This window comes from Lepisosteus oculatus, chromosome 19, assembly GCF_040954835.1.
Source record: "Lepisosteus oculatus isolate fLepOcu1 chromosome 19, fLepOcu1.hap2, whole genome shotgun sequence".
In the NCBI taxonomy this organism is placed as follows: Eukaryota; Metazoa; Chordata; class Actinopteri; order Semionotiformes; family Lepisosteidae; genus Lepisosteus; species Lepisosteus oculatus.
The window spans coordinates 14975089-14992439 of record NC_090714.1 but is presented as its reverse complement, the minus strand read 5'-3'; the positions used below and the strand labels follow the sequence as shown (position 1 = coordinate 14992439).

Below are 17351 nucleotides of genomic sequence, written 5' to 3'. Positions count from 1 at the left end.
TGTGGGGGGGACGGGGGGGACACCAAGCCTAAATACCAAGGTGGAGTATTTTGTGATGTGGTCCTTCAGGGGAATGTACTAACCCAGCGCGCCCCCTAGCTGCAAATAAAGGCAGTGATACATTTGTCCTTGGCCTGTCCCGATGTAAAACCCACGTTGATCTCCCTCTTTTCCAAGCTGAGGTTCCTCCGAAAGCCTCTTCTTCCCCCGGCACCTCCAGGACAGCAGGGAAAAGGAGGGGTGTGGCCGATGGATTTTAAAAGAAATACTGGGACTGGCTTGGCTGTGCAAACGCTGCGTTTTCCCAACTGCCCCCACAACCCCCCTGCTCCTGGCCCGGTCTAGACTGGAGGGGGGGGGACGTCTGCCCTTAGCGCTCATTCACACACGGCCGCGAGATGCCTGAGGCGGGCGGCGAGGACCCCCCCGCACCCCGCTGCTCTACAAGAGGAGGGGCCACCCAGACCCTGAGAAGTTCTCCCCTTCCCTTTTGATCCAAGCTGACCCCTTGACCCCCCACGTGACTCTTGACCTTTGCTTTCAGAAGCGTGGCGGGGGGGGCGACTACTTGACTCAACAGCCAGGAGCACAGGACTCTGGGAGACCACAGACTAACGCCCTCACCGCCCTTTGCTTTATTGCACTGGGGGGTGCAGCTCTCAGACTGGGGTAACTGAGCGAGAGAAACCACCCAAGTGGACAGGACGATCAAATCCCATGGCACAGTCCCGAGAACGCAGACTTTAAGAGGCTAGGATGCAAGTGTACTAAAACATCTACTCCGTGCCTTCCAAAATAATAGGGACAGTGAGGTCCAAACTTATTTTTGCTTGACAGCCATTTGTGTATCACAAATGTATGACCTTAGTATGAATTGGTATAGTATTGCAAGAAACTGAATAAGCCTCAGTGTTCATTGTTTTAGATTACACTACTTTCGTCTTTACAGGATGCGATAATTACTCCTCATTTGTCTTTTAGACTCACGCTGCGCTGGAACTGAAGTAGAAACACCGGTGAGCCTCTGTACAGGAAGGACAAAGGCTTCAAACTGCTTTCGCCCCAGGCTGGCAAGAACGACACTCTTCAGACAACACAAGCAAAGAACCAAAGGACTGTACTGTTAACGATTTTATTGTGAAAAAAGGTCTCACTTTTTATACTGTAATAACTGTACAATCAATAATTTAAAAAAAAGGGTTTGTTTATATTGAGAATACTCGCAAAAAAGCATTTCTCAAAGTTAACCCAGCAGCTTAAACCAAAGGAAAAATAGTGTTTCACTTTTAATAATAACAATAACTGTTTCCCTTTATCCACCCAAGGAAGGGAAGTAAAGACGAACCTGGACCAGCTGTACTCCAATATTAGCTACAGCTTCCCTCCCAGAAGGAATGTGTACATACTGCTTGATTATGTCTACACACTGCATAAGTGACCCCCTACAAAATATTCCCTTTAACATAGAAATCCACAACTCAAAGAGATAAAAACATTTCAATATAATAACAAGCAAACAGGGATGTGCCGCAGAAAGGGAATGAAGTGAAAATTGCAAACGAACACGGTCATGGTCAATTTTCTCTCCGTATAAACTGAACAGTTTAAGTTCTGCAACGGGTGGGCTGCATCGCCTCGTTCTCCTTGAAGGTATTTTACGACTCGAGGAAGAAGAAAAAAAACTGGATTAGCAACTACTCCCGTCTAAACACTGCAACAGGCAAAGCCTTTGAATATAAAGAGGGCCACTCCTTCCCGACTGCTCTGCACTCTCTTTACACTTCAGTGTACGCAGACTGTCGAGCACCACTATTCCACATAAGAACTCGTTTTCTAAATGGAAGCAATGCAAGGCAATGACAAGGACAGGTTTCGTGTGCTCAGGAGACTAGTCAGTCAAGATGCAAAGATGTCGTTCAGAGCTGCACAATCCTATCCTATTTTCCAGGGTGCAGGGCATCTCGAGTCTGCACAGACCGCTGTGCACTTACAGTTCTAATTCTTTCATGCAACTAATAGAGCCCCTGCACACCACCGTGTCGATAGGATGCACTGTCATCTTGTCACTAGCCGAGCCTTCAAGAGCAACCCAACTCTCAGCCTACTCAAGGGTGGGCTTCATGTGCTGGGCTGGGCTGGGCTCAAGGAGGCCGTGGCCGGTCCCTGAAGGCGGGGGGAGGGGCCCGACTGCACTCTCTGTGCAAACAGGGCTCCCGGAGAAAGAAGGTACTGCTGGAAAGAACCGAGACAACGCACTGTCAGAAACGATTTCAGCACTGCAAGTGAAACAAGTGTTATCAAAACACTGCAAATGCTTATAAAACAAATTCCAATGAATTTAACTTCTTACCAAGTTGTGCTTTTTCTACAGACCAGACGGATTCCTACCCTCTCTACATCCTTGGCCAGGTTTTCCATTTTGGCTTTTCTACCCCCCCAGGCACACCATTAGCTTGTTTTGTCCCCCCCCAGAAAAAGGGCCTTGCATTTATTAAAAATAATGTACCCCAACCTTCATCTGCAATGTTAACGATTATTTTTAAAGAAAAAAAAATACACACAACGTCATTGGAACACAAAGCTTAGAATGTGTGGCTGGGGATCCAATAAAAGTCACATTTCAGCGCACAGCGGTTCAAGGCTGGTTCAGGTCTTTCATGCAACACAAGTAACTGCTGAGGGAGCGGAAGAGATTATGGGCTCTTCCTCAGGTGTGCTAAGCAGCGGTCTTTGGGCACATGCGGGTGGTGGCGGTGCAAAAAAAAAAAGCAGAGGAGCTTTAGAAATGAACCCGAGGCGAGCAGGAGTTGCAGATCTCCCCAGCGGAAAGAGAACCAGCTTACAGGGCCACTGGTGCAGAACTCCACACTAAAGGTTTGAGTTAGTCTTTGGCCTCAGCAGCCGAGACCGATTCAGCCCTCAGATTGTCAAAAGGAAGAAAAACAGAGGATTGCTAAGGCATGTTGAACAAATCCTACTGAACTGCTGAGGCGCTTCTCTGCAAAATGCGGAACTTTGAAATGAGGAGGTCTTTGGTGCCCCACGGGAGGATTAAAAGGCCTCCCTGCAACTGCAGCGTACATGGAAAGCGGACAGAACCCGAAGAGGGGTGGGTCTTGCGAGAAAAAATCTCCCCCGACCACCAAAACGCGCTTCCTCACAGAAGTGCTGCAGCCATAGAAATTATAGCAAATGTTTTTTTTTTGTACATTATCAAACTGATACATGGATTAAGAAGTCACCTAGACGCCAAGAAATGTAGTGATGAGTCAGCCAGCATTTATCCAAAAGGCAAAAACTGAGTTTTGTTTTTCTGTGTGAAAGCCATCTTTCATCTACAATCAGGGCAAGCACCACAACACGGAGGAGACGAGCTAGCAAAGCCGGTCTGCTGAAGGACTCTGGACTCGGGTTCGGTAGGGACTGAATGTACATGGGGCCGGTTCAAATGACAGACTTTTGGACACAAACATCCTGCGTATCATTTTTAAGTCTGGTTAAATACAATTACAGATCAGGCTTTAAAAAATAAATAAAAGTCTGAAAAAACGGAAACTTCTTTAAAAAAAGATCAGATTAAATTAGACTAAATGGTGGTTCAATGCACCTACCATTTAGTGTAAGGTAGAAAAAACTCACAACTCCCAATTTCATTGGCTTCACGCACGCTGTCACATCTCTACCCTGGAAAGACACATCTTTGGTGCACTTGTTACTGAACCAAAAGATAGAACACAGCAGAGACTGTGCAGAGAGCACCTGGCAAGAAAGAAAGGATCACAAGGCAAGCAGGGAACATGCTAGCAACAGAATTTCACCTTTTTTTGCAGCAGCACCCATATGGCGTTTCACAGTCTGTGGAGTTAGGTCTTAAAAAAACGGAAAGAAAATGGGGGAGAAAATGGAAATCCGTACTTCCTATCATATTATCAGACCTCTCGGCTTTTTTTTAGGGGCTGGCAAGACTGCCACACTCCAACGGGCGACAGAAGGGCAGATATTCGAGTTTCCTGGTGCTGCCACCCCCCAGAACTACACTGTGTCCCTTTCGAACACTGCAAAAACAGCATACAAATTTCAGTGCAAAACTTTACATTACAAAAAAAGGTCTCTTTCTCTGGGTCTTCAATTTTTTTCTGTTAAATAATACATATATGTGTGTGTGTGTGTGTTAAAAAAACAAACAGACACTTCACTCCATGTCCCATGTGTGAAGAAAGAGTGAGGAACTCTCCGCAAGCAGTAGGCGAAAGGCTGAACAAGACGGACAGCAGCAGAGATGGTGCCGGGTGATGGCTGCACCAGCAGCAGGAGAGACCCAGCCCGTCTTCTCCGCTGAGTCCGTCCTTGCAGGATTTCAGCAGCAGGACAGCTTCGGGGGGGGGGGGAGGGGCTCTGTTCGGGGCGTGTCCAAGGCGGGGCGGGGGGTGAGAGCCTGTGGCTTGCCGGTGGTCCCGAGCTCGCTGGCCTCGGCCCCCGTGCTAAGAGATCTTGCAGTTGTTCCTGGCACAGTTCTGCGGGGGGCTCTGGGGGGGCCGGATGGATTTGGAGCGCTTCAGGCTGTTCCCCTTGCTGCCGCCCGCAGCGTTGGCCAGCGAGTATGAGCGGCCGTGCATCATGACCGCGTTCATCCCGTTGGCCATGGAGAAGGACTTCAGGTGGCTCTTGATGGCAACAGGCAGGGGCAGCTTGTCAATCAGGTGCACCGGAGTGCAAGATACGATGGCTCGACAGCACAGGTCCTGCAGGCTGAACACTGCAGAGTGGAGACAAACACACCTCCTGTCAACAAAGCGCGGCTCTAAGCTGCTCGCTTTTAAAATCCTCCTCTGTTACGGAATAACAGAGTACTTCAGCATCGCAGCGCAGCTGTAATTCCACGTAGCCCCGCTAGAGGGCAGACCTGGATCGCTTTAATATGTCGTAAGATTCATGCACTCCAGGCCTCGTTTCCCCTACTAAATCTAAATGACGTTAGCATCTTAGGACGCAGAAAGTTATATTAATTTATTTCAGTTTCAGCTCTTGTTAAACTACATTTGTGGCTACTGCCGAGACATCTACTGTGTACTAAATAAATCTCACCATGAAGCAAATGGACCCTGCCTCCACAGAGAAAAATCAGTATACAGTACCAACACAAAGGACTTGATGATATGTTAAACAGTGTAACAGCGCAGACAGAATCTGGAAAAGTTCAGTTTAGCACTTACATGAAACCAGATAACAATGGCTGTATAAAGATGACGTGTTTTTAGATCACATAAAAACTTTTTTAATTTGGACTGTGAAGAACCAGGTCTAATGTTCATGAATATTTCAAACGCTTACAAGTTAGCTTCTGCTCTTAAATTTTGTAATTATGCTTAGCTGGAAACTTCAGTAATAAAAAATAACCTCAACCATTCTGGGAAATACAATAACACCACTCAGATACTGCCAAAGGAATATTACTACTGCTGCCTAATGGACTCGGAAAGGCCGACCAGCTAAAAGGCAGCGCATTAGAAACATTCATGGGAAAATTTAATTTGGTGGTTTAAAGAAGGAATATCCAAAGGCTTGCCGTCTCTAATTAAATGTTTCTGGTTTGGATGCAGCAGAATGTGGTTACTGGAAGACGACGGGGAGTTTTGCTGACTGAGACGATCGCTGTTTACCCAGCACCCGGAGACTGAGCTCCGGCACCAGCGGGGGTGACCGCTCTCTCGGTTCTGCGCAGGCGTACGGCCGCGCTCCTACCTCTGTTGGGCCTCCAGAACTTCTCCATGCCGTGCCTCATGAGGACGATGCGGGACAGCTCGGTGAAGGACTCGATGACGTTGAAGTTGCAGAGCGGGCTGACCTCAAAGAAGGTCATGCCGTTCTTCTCGGCGTAGGCGCGCGCCTGCTCCGTGGGCACCTGCCTCTTGAACGCCAGGTGCAGCCGGTTCCCCACCAGGATCCGGGGCACCCCAGGAGCGTGCTGCACAGCGGGGGAGCGCAGGGGTTCGATAAGCGAGGTCAAGACGGACACTACTCCACACCCAGTAAAACAATCCTAACCTGGACAACATTAAATCACTGCTCCAGGGTTAACATATGGATGTTAGGACATGTGGATGTTTTCCTCCATCACTGGTTTACTCTTCCACCAGCTCACGCCAAACATTACCCAGAATGCTGCAGCTTTCACCTCCTTCACATGGCAGCCCTCCTGTGCTACGCAAGGACTAACCAATCAGTCACGCATCAAAGATCAGCTGAATACATCGGATCTTTTAACCACAGCCCCAATTTGCTCTATTGCTTGCAGATGTTTGAGAAGCTCAAGAGCGCTCTCCTATATTAAAGTGCAGCCAGCAGCGCCGGGGCATTGTGGGCAGCAGGAACGTGGGTCAGGAGGAAGGGCCGAGCAGAGCTGGCTCCGACAGCAGGCCCCCAGATTCTCCTGTCCCGCGCCCCGCTGGAATGCCGAGAGCCGCCGAGGTGGAGCAGGAAGGAGAAGTGTGGGTCGTGTCAGGCTGAGGTCCGAGATAACACGCACACGCCCCCTGCCTCCACAGGACATCCTCAAGGGGAACCGGAAAGGCTCCGTCCACAGAGCAGGGCTCCAGGCAGGCAGGAAACGGAGGAAACGGACTGGAGCGAGGATAAACCAAGCCCAGGACTTCAGCCCTCTGGGCTTCTTAGCAAGAGTAAAATAAAAAAAGAGCGATGCGCTCCACTTTAAAGCCAATGTAAGACGCAAAATTGAACCACAGGGAGATTCCAGGTAAAGTTATGAAGTCTGGTTCTCAGCTGTGCGAAATACTGAAGCACTGAAGCAGAACAGTCAGCCCTGTGCAGGTCAGGACGGGGGATTTGCGGATAGTGAGTGGAAGCAAGGAAGCCTGCAGCAAACATCTATTATTAATTCGTTATAATTAATACATTATGAAAGCTGCTGACTTGTTTTTTCTCATCTTATGGATGTATGTTAATGGGTTCGTGTTGCGTTCAATGTATTATGTATGGTGTTATGTCTATGTACCCTTCCTGCAGAGCAAAGCTCCCATCTGGGACAATAAAGGAACTGAGGAAGAATACAGTCCGCCTCTGCGAGACGGATCTGTCGAGAAGAACCTTCTATCAGGGCAGGGCATCGATGTCACGTGTGCTTTCACATCCCAAGTTTGAACAGATTACAAACCAAGTTCAGAAAAAGCCAGACCCTGGTCTAAATCAGAGGCTCTTACCTCGTCGATTTCCCGGATCCAGCGGTCGATGCCGTCGAAGGACCAGCGGTTGGTGATGTCATACACTAGCAGGATGCCCTGTGGAAGGGGAGCACAGTGCACACGGTGAATCGCTACATCACTGAAACCACCTACTGCTGAACTCGACTGCCTTCACTTGATGCACCAGGGATGGCTAATCACACCAGACTGCAGTCGGCATAAAAGCATTCCTCTCGCTGTGCTCCTGTACAGTACACAATTACATTTTAGCCTGTTCCTGAAAAACAATTAATCATTTACCTGCTTCTACATAAGCCACCTTAATCACTTCAGGGGTTATTTTTTTAGCTGCGAGCTTAAAGTTCTACCTTTCATGCTCTCTCGATGGGCCTGTGCCTGTGGTTTGTTTTCACAGCAATGTGCCATGTTTGGGACTACACAAATGACATGCTCTTTCTTTAGGTGGCTTTAAAGAGGAACTATTGTTCAATAATAAATGAATAATTAAGGAAGACGTGCCTCAGAGCTGGGGGACTAGCACAGAACAAATCAAACTTTGAGGAGAGCTCTGAAAAAGCTGACTCAAGCACATTTAAAACAGGAAAAAAAAATATTTGACTGAAGTGGCAGCAGTTCAAGTTTCCACAATACTGGGCTTCAAGCCTGGTTCTTTGCGAGACAATGAAAATCCTTAATTCCTAAACGGGAACGCTCTGCCCAGCTGCCTACAGAACGTACCTGCGCCCCCCGGGAGTAGGACCTGAAGATGGTGCAGAACCGGCCCTGTCCTGATGTGTCCCTGCAACACAGACGCACAAGCAAGTTAGGCCCTGAGCAGTTTTTACACCAGTCAGCTCGGGCTCACCCCTGCACAGTCACCGTACCTTAAACAGAAACAGTATGAAAGCACGGCGTTGGAGATAGGCTACGGTCTGTTTATATAAAAGGGGCTAAGAACAGTTAAAGCGATTTAAAGTGATTCCTTCAGGGTTAGTTGAAACTCACTCGTTTCAGACCAGAACAGAAGACATTCAAAGGCTCTCCAGAGATTAAAAGCACATTATTACATAATACTTCTGCTGGCCTGGTTTTGCCATGTAAAGAGGATTTCACTCATCAGTTACAACTCTCCTGCGTGCAAACAATACAAGAATAGCTGCATCCACCGAGTCAGGTGCTCCACCGAAAGGCCAGGCTGCAACTGAGGTCTGACTCTGATTCACAGCAACGTAATGATGGGCAATAAAACTTAAAGTGGCCTGACCTGCATAAAAAAGAAAAAATGTGTAGCGCCGTCTTCAAAATATATGCCAGAAGACGCAATCAATGTTGTTAAAATCGTGGAGAAACATTCTGAATCATGTAGATTTTACAACACAATGGCTCCAATTGCAACACTATGCGTAAAACACGAAATTCCCCAGTGTACAACTGGTCCAGGCTGTGTTCTTTACTGGGGGGGGGGGGTGGCAACTGGCCAGCAAACCAAAAAGGTCTGATAGGAGTAAGTAAAGGTGTCAGGGGACTAATATACATGCCAGAGGGAAAGGAGCTGATTCTCCAGCACATACAGTATATATAGTAACTCAGTGACAGGAAAAGCACCTAGATCTAGACCCTGAAAGGTCACACCACACTGTGTCAGTCTCGGTGGGAGGCAGGTGGGGGTGGCAGACATCTCCTAATTGTGCTGGGTCATCTGATCAACATATCATCCTCAAGACTGGCTGAAGGAAACTGTGCACTGTAGCTGCTTTCCCCGCTTCTTACTAATACCATTCATGACTCATGTCCGCTCCTTAAGCAGTGAACAAGGGGGAAAGGAAAGGCTAATCCATCCTCTGCTTAATCCAGGATATTCCAAGCTTGTTCTTTCAAACATTAAAGCGAAAAGGTCTAGCATTAAGAGAAATATTCCATCGTGGAATATACTTAAAATTAACAATAACAACAACAGTTGGGTTATTTATACAAAATTGCTGAACTTTATGAGCAAGTAAATAACTTAATATTCGTGCAGCACATTAAAATAGCAGGCTTGACCAGAATACTGAAATGCACAGAGTTTAAACGCATCGTCCCTGCGAAATCATCGATTTGTAGACAGACGTGCCTCTTGCAGGCTGTCGACTTGCGTTGAAACTCTGCTGTCCTGATGTGTCCCTGGATGACTGCTGGTCATCAGTGCACACTACTCCAATTTCAATTCTATTCTTTCACATGCTAAAAAGTCATGCATTACTCACCACCGTAAGAGACTCTCTAATCATTATTCAGTCTACTAATGTAGATCTGCTTTTAAAGCACAAGGCATTGGCATTTTAAATTCAAAACATCCCCATTTGTAATATTAACTTTATTTCTGGAAACTGTAATTATATGGCCAGACTTTCCCTTGTTAAACTCATTATCTTTTGCACTGTGCTATTTGGAACTACAACATTCCAGGAACTGTAACTGTAGACAAAATAACATCGACATGCATGTCATGGTTTTCGTCTGGCAGCTATAATAAATCTAGTTGAATAGTCGGGTTAGTAAGAACACAGCTTCACCCAGGAGCACTTCATGGGAAAGCAGCATGTCTGCTTAACGTTGCAGGGAGCTGACATATGTGATAAGATAGCAGACTACATTGTTCGAGTTTCACGTAAATTTCAACAACAGCTGTGCTTTGGCCACTTTAAAGGGGTAATTACAGGAAGAAAGCAACAATTGTCAGTCAGACACTTGAGAATCCTGAAGACAAATCTTTCGTGTTTTGCATAGGAGGTTACATGCACTACTAAGTTACCGTGAAACACTCACCACAGCTCCAGTTTGACTCTCCTCCCATCCAGCAGGATCGTAGTGGTCTTGTAGTCAATCCCTGCAAAGACATAAGACAAGAGAGACAAATTGAGACAGAGCAGGATCTATCAGCAACACCCAGTCACAGTCTGTCGACACCAGGCAGTCGACACAGATGATTCTCTGAAGGGGCATCATCTAACCCGCCTGTGCATCGCAGAGCAGGCTCTCATGTCATGCGCCCACATCCAGAGCTCCTACTAGCTAGATAGCTAATCACATTTTGGATTACCCAGTTACAACTTCCTCAAGAACATAGATTTAACAGTTTCCCTTCCACTGGTCATTCAGGTTAGCCTTGATTGAGCACGGTTTTTAATGAACAGCCATTTCTGAAACCAAATGATCCAGCCGGCTGTAACCATGTGGAGAGGGCACCTAGTTCAAAGCCTGTGAGCCAGTCTGTCGTCCAGATTCACCAGCGAAACTATAACTGCTCTGCTTCATCTCCCCTGCTTAGCTGGTACATCAGTTAAACAAAATGCCTCAGCTCCTACTTACAAAGGTTGAAAGTTCAGCACAGCAGCTGCAACACCTGAGAACTTTGAAAAACCATTTAAAAAAAAAAACAATTAAACTCACTAAGGACCCAAGAACTCAACTGAGCTCTTGATCAGTTAACCAGCAGCCATCAGATGAATAAACTGGAATGCCCGTAGCCCCAAAACATTAGACATTCGTTCTCCTTGTTTATTTAGACACTTGGAAGTAACCACACTGAAAAATCAGTTTCTGCAATTTTTCCTGTTTTGTTCTTTCAGTCTCCTTTTGCTTTGCAGCTGTTCTGTCTTGTCTTTAGAAAGATTTTGCATTTTAATGGCACCTCTGTTGCAAAAGCCAGAGGACTTCCCCTTGAAACACACGAAATGTTTAATGGAGAGCTACATGGCTTGACAGTGAAAATGCCATCTATGTCATAACCATCCAAAGAGGCACTTAAAGCATTCTGGTTAAATTCTAAAATAAACAGCTAGTGGTGCAACATGATATTTTTGCGTATTTTAGTAGTTAGAAAAAACACGGTGACATTTTACCAGAGAATGTGCCAGTACAACATGTGAAGATTTGCTTATTACAAGCCTTTTTCCCTTAAATGTCATGTGGATCTTGTGTACGTTTTATTTCTTTGTTTCACTTACGCAAAAACCAAAGTTCCGTGAATCCCGGAAAAAATTTTCGAGCACATTTCACGCAAAAAATGTAGACAATCGTTGGGATTGCCTAAATCTTCTGCATGAAACGTGCTCGAACAAATTTCAAACGCATCAAATGAGATCTAGAATTTCTAAATGTCCCTTTGGGTAAGAAAAACAGATTTAAACTGTGTGCTCAGGCATCTGTCATGGAGAGACAGCACATGCCTAGGAATCCTTAATTAGCCAGACGCAACAGACACTGTTAACGTCTAAGCAGAGTGAGGACTGCATTCTGCCATCGGTCCTTCAGACAGTATGTAAAAGGAAGAAAGCCAGAATCTTGAGAATCAGAACCAACGGCATAGTCACACGAATAGAGATCTCTGCTCCTTTAGCATCTCTTTAACACCCCTCCATCCTGTGAGCTCACGCTGTAAATTGCCAGCTGGCACCCCCTGGGAGGGCTGACTGTCCAGGTCACAGTGTCATTATCCCTTCATGATCCATCTCCACGTCGGCCCCTTGCTGGGGGCAGCAGGTGGCAGGGAGTGAGGAGGGCTGGGGGAGGCCTTCAGGGTCACTCCCCACAGTGGTCAGGCAGTGCTCCCAGCCCAGGACCGGACCGAGAAGGAGCTGGACAGCGACGTCCACACAGGCAGTCCTGTAGCCAAGGGGTAGGGCTTTGCTCTACATGTGGAACTAGCACACACTGAAGCCCTCCTGTTGCACCTGCCTTTCTTCATTCTTGGAAATTAAAATCAGCAGATAGCAGGATGATCAAAACAGCAGGATCCCAACTGATTTGCACAAGACAACGAATTTCTTCACACACTTCTGGTCTTTTCCAATGCAATGACATTTTAAGGCACTGGCGGACTGATTCATTGATGTTGTGCAGAGAAAGCGAGGACAGGAAGATTATCTCAGTATCTGCAGATTCAATTGCTGAGTGAAAGCTGACTGAAGGAACGGTTCAAAACAACGTAAAAGTCAATTAACGTTAACAGTATTGAATTAAAATACTGAAGGTCCTAGTGTTAGTACAGGAGACGCCAGGGTATTCCATATACACAATGCAGATCTGGCTTCCACTGTGCTTGAAGGCTACACTCCAGTATAACCTCTGAGGCCTTGAGCTCGCTGTCTCACCCCTCCTGCAACAGCTCCCTGTGTGTCAGCTGCACAGTCAAGGACTGCAGCAGGCTCTGTACAACCTGCAGGAATTCTCAGCTCTAATGAAATATGGCACAACCACGAAACCTACAGGCTAAAAGAACTCGATTAATCTCCCACAAAGAGCAGAAAGAACACGGGTTCACTCGAGGCAACCCGAAAACAAACACTGCCCGCTACCCAAGGGAAGGTCTCCAATCCTGCTGAAATCCGCCAGTTATCCATTATTGATACAAAAATGCTGTTGATTAATAACCATACAACGTGGTCCTCAAGTTCAAAGCCTCCTGAACAGACCCCTCAGTCCATTTTAAATATTTATAGTTATATAAATATTTGATCTGTTCTCCCCACTCGTCAGCTAGGTAGGAGAGTGCCGATTTGTGTATCCAAATCCGAGACGTGCTGCAGGCCCTCACGGGGTTTTCCTCAAGAGATTTTCAGGCTTCATGCTTGCAGTCCCTCCACTGAAGCTGCAGTGCTGGGTGAAATAAACAATATATAATAACCCTCTCTCCAGCAAGAGTAAGAGCAAGGAGAAGCAACAGCATGGATTTTGGCATTGGCTTTGACAGGGTGCCTCTTTACTGTAGCAGTCTGTTATGATGAGTCCCTTACAGTTCCCTGCCAGCCGCTGAAGCAGAACAACCCCATTACCCTGATTTTAACAAACCCCTTGTCCCTTTTTCTTTTGACTGCTCACTTAACAGGATCCCAGCTTAAAAGAGCCAAAAAGAACACCTGTCCGAACAAACAAGACTTACTTCCAGTCTCTGAAACCCTGCTTCATTTTTCCCTGCACACCGACTTCCAAGAAACTGCTGTCAAATTCAAAGGAAAGGCCAACCAAGAGGATCTACTTTTTAAAGGCGGGATACATCTTGAAGGCACAGAGATGTGGGAAGTGCTGAGTTTGGAATTATTCCTCCCTTAATAGGAAAAGTATCCTGAAACTCAAAGTGGGTATAGATTTTTGACATACAGTATAACCCACATCAAACTTCCTGACTGCAATGGCTGTGGTGGTGGAGCACTGGCTGAGCTATTTCTGTTCTCAATGGCCTGTCTGATTAATTCTCCACGCCCTCTCAGCCCCAGTGTGGTATAACTGAGCCCTGAGAGGACTACCAGGCAGCCGCCCCCCCAGTCTTCAATTACACCTCCCTCACCAGACCTGGCTGTGGTTGCTTCCTGGCCAGACCCACTTTGAACTCATTTCAGTACCAAAATCAGGTTTTTTTTTACTTCCATACACCGAAAGCCGTGCACAAATTTAACATGAGCCCCTTGTCTTCATGCATGGGCCGATCACACTGGAACCCATCATCCTCTTACATTTCAGCTTTGGGCAGACAGGACTGGGCAAGTTTCACCACATGCAATCAAAAACAGTAACTTACTGGCCCCATTACCTGTCAAAGCTAGGGAAAACACAAGCTTATCCAACTATGCAAAATGCAAAATGCTGCTGAAGATGTTGAGCCCAACTTTCCAAATGATATTAAATTAAAATAAGAAGATTTCAATTAAAAAAAAAAACATGTTCTAACGTGGCAAATTTAAACATTATATTTAAAGGATGTGCGTAGCTTAAAATAGGGCTAATAGTTTTTCAATGCCTCAAAATCTCACGTGTTCACTTAATTTGCAACTGGTGTAAAACGGAGCTGCAATGCCACAATCAACAAACAGGGACACCAGCATCTCACAGAAATCAGAATCCTCTATTTTTTCCAAGTGTCGAACATGACTAGATACAATGCACCATGCTGGTGTGAGAACCTGCATTTTGGATGTCAGCTCTCCCCTATGTAATTGATAGGTACTATTACAGCAAATAACCACCATACAAGAAGTCTGGGAGAGTGTCTCTGCACAGGCGATGGCTCCATGGCTCATGGCGTACGAAAGCAGCGGGTGTGCAAAAAGAAACTGGTCAAAATGACTTCTAGAACACAAGCAATCTTGGAGGAACTAAGATAACAGCCCTTAATGAAACTCTTCTGTCGGACTGCATGTCCTCTCTCTTTAGTTAAAACTGAAAACTGTCAGTAGTATGTGTAGGAGGTGGTATACTGCCCAGCAATGCAGTAATAAAGACAAAGTGTACGCACGGCAGAGCAGTACACCTTTGTAGTACTCACCGAACCTCTCACACCATATAATGTCAGAACACTAATGCTAAATCTTTTCCCGAAACGAACCGGCGCTCCCATGTTTATGAAACGTGGATGTATGTTCCACAATCTGCCCTGCAGCGTTATCTCACGAGCTCACGGCAAAGGTCCCTTGCGCACCAGCGCCGTGCCAACGCAAACAGACTTTCGCCCCGGCCCCTCGCGGTGCCCATCGCGCAGGCACCCCGGGGAAACTCGCAGGTGGACCTCGCACGCCAGAGGCGCGCAATGCGCAGACCCACGCTGGGCCCGCTCCCCAGTTTCGCAGGAGCGTTTGCCACCCGCGCCCACACACACCCCTCCTGGGATCGGTCACCCCAGCCGGCACACTCCTCCAGCAGAGCACCGGGCACCCACCGCTGGCCTGCGTCACTCACCGCTGCTGTACGCGTAGGGGGACTCCGCCGAGCCATCCTGAAGGCTGTCCAGGATCTCTCCCTTGCCCACGTCGCTGTCTCCCACCAGAAGGAACTTGAGGAGATAGTCGTAACTCTTTACGGGGCTCCCCTGGGTGCCCATCCTCCCTCTCATGGGTGCCGAAGATAAGTCCGGGGGTCCCCACTAAACACCTGAAGACGTCTTCAAGGCAGCGGCCCTGCCTTTCTCTGGGGGGGGGGTTTTTCGTCACAGAGCGAGGGCAAGACTCAGGTATGACAAAAACTGGGGAGCCCAGCAGGTATCGCGCCTTGACTTGAAAAAAAAATCAAGGATCAAACTTCCGTTTCTGTCCTGCTTGTGCGAAGACACAAGCCAACAGGCTCCTCTCCTGGGGATGAACTCAGTGTGGACAACACGGGGGGGTGGGGGGCACTCACTGCAAACCAGCACACCAGAAGGGATTAGTGTATGACTGATATGCCGAATGGGTGAAGGTATCGGAGCCCATACAATCTGTCTTCATGCGAGTCCAACCTTCCCAGCCGAGCGCACAACCGGCGAGCTGGCTGTAATGCGGAACAACTGTGTGGGACCGCTCCCCGAAGCTCAACATCTGTTAAAAAAATAGTTAGATCCGAGCAGACCTTGCATTAAAACGCACATTTACTGCCGCTTAACAACAACAACAAAAACAAAACCTGGATAAGACATGCAGACCGCAGTCCATCAGCAATCCCCTCCCCTGAGGAGACACACGCATCTTTGTGTTGGGCAGCGATGCGCCTCTCGCAGGGCGCCTCGTCTATGGGTCCATTGTTCTCCCGTCCGGGGTTAAACTATCACAACAAAGAAGGGCTTTCAAAAAAAAAAAGACGCCGAGGAAAATGTTTCAAGAAAGATCGGCCTGAAACAACGGGGGGGGGGATATCTGGTTTGACGGAAGAAATCGGGCCGCGGAAGCGGCTCTGGTGATGTCGCACCGTGGACAGAAAGAGCAAGCAAGCACGCCCTCGTGTTGGGGAGGAAAAAAAAAACACGTCTCCTTCCTGCCCTTTAAAAGATGTTAGTGTCGCTTCTCGACAGCATTTTGAGCTCATTCAAAAAATGTACTCGGCGGGGCGGGGGAGTGAAGAATACCTCGCACATCCGCAAAAAAAGGCACACGACACTTGCAGTCTGCGGCACACTGCCTGATACTGCGCGTACGGCTGGGCAGCAGCTCTGGGCTTTACGCCGTAGCACATTCACCATAAAAACACACTATTCCGGGGGGAAAAAAAAAACTACCGAAAATAAAACCACTGTCTCTAGTTGCTGAGCAATTCCGTCGCGCCGAGAGCCGGCTTTCTTAAACTCGCGTGGAAACGGCACACCTTTCTCTGCGGGAGAAGTAGAAGCCTTCGCCTCAGCTGCCGTAGCCGCTTAGAGGCGCTCGAAGCGCGGCATCGGCGCTACTCCCACCCCGGGGTCTGAGTCCAGGCCTGAGGCAGCGGGGCTCAGGGACGACGCACCACCTCGCTCGGGGACCCTTCTCCTTCTTCTTCTCTCCGGATCGGCGCAGAATAACGTCCAACAGTCTCTGAAAGGGCCCGAGCGACGGCCAGGGTTTTTTAATTTAAACGCGATCCTGTCTCATCCAGCCTCCCTCTCGTTCACTAACCCGCGGGCAGCCATCGCGCTGTCACTGACACTGCCAGCCAGCAGCTACCGTAAGCGCTCACGGCCCGCCCCCTCTATCCCCGCCCCCCCATTGCTATTGGGCAAAGGGCGGCCGTGCTCTGTGCCGATAGGCTCACTGTGCCGTCGGTCAAACCTCTCAAAGCACGAACCCAGGCTGAAGTGTGTTTATTGCAGCGCCCTGGACTACGTCTTCTGACAAAATCTCCGAGAAGGAGTGGGGACGAATGCCAGCAGCCCGGTTCCCCCGCAAGAAAACCCAGCAATAAGATCCAGATTCAGATGATCTGCTCAATCTTCTAAGTTTTTAAATTTTAAAGGAAGACGATCATACACAGACGCCACAATCGTTTCTATCCGAGACTGGCTTCAACTAGTAACATAAACGAGTCAAGGTCATTGTTTGAATTAAAGTATTACTTTCGCCTAAGGGGGATGCAGTTTTCACTGGCATTTGTTTTGAATAGAAACTGCCCCATCACCACCCAGAGGAGGAGTGTTGTAGACGTGTTTTACCTTCACAATTGCATAACCTCTCAGTCGTTTTGAAAGTGGAACATTAATACGGGCTTACACTAATACTTTTCTAAATGCATTACCAACCGTGATAAAAAAAAGAACAAGAAAAGGTTATAAAGAACTCAAAAAACCAATTCCTTGGTTATTCAGCTTTACTGGATTTTTTATTAAACCCTAAGCTATTTTTAGAAATTCGCTTTAATATAATTTATGTAATGCAACTGTGTGTGCCATTACACGTT

At 47.4% G+C, this 17351-nt stretch overlaps 1 protein-coding gene across 1 annotated transcript; it reads right to left on the bottom strand.

Moving 5' to 3' along the window:
- Positions 1-1118: 1118 nt before the first annotated feature.
- On the bottom strand, positions 1119-16894 carry rab40c (RAB40c, member RAS oncogene family). Its single transcript, XM_006637170.3, has 6 exons — positions 14913-16894; positions 10008-10068; positions 7938-7998; positions 7218-7295; positions 5743-5965; positions 1119-4756 (listed from the first exon to the last, which is right to left on the bottom strand). Exons 1-6 carry the CDS (start codon positions 15064-15066, stop codon positions 4482-4484), a joined length of 852 nt encoding a protein of 283 aa, XP_006637233.1. The 5' UTR covers positions 15067-16894; the 3' UTR covers positions 1119-4481.
- Positions 16895-17351: the final 457 nt, after the last annotated feature.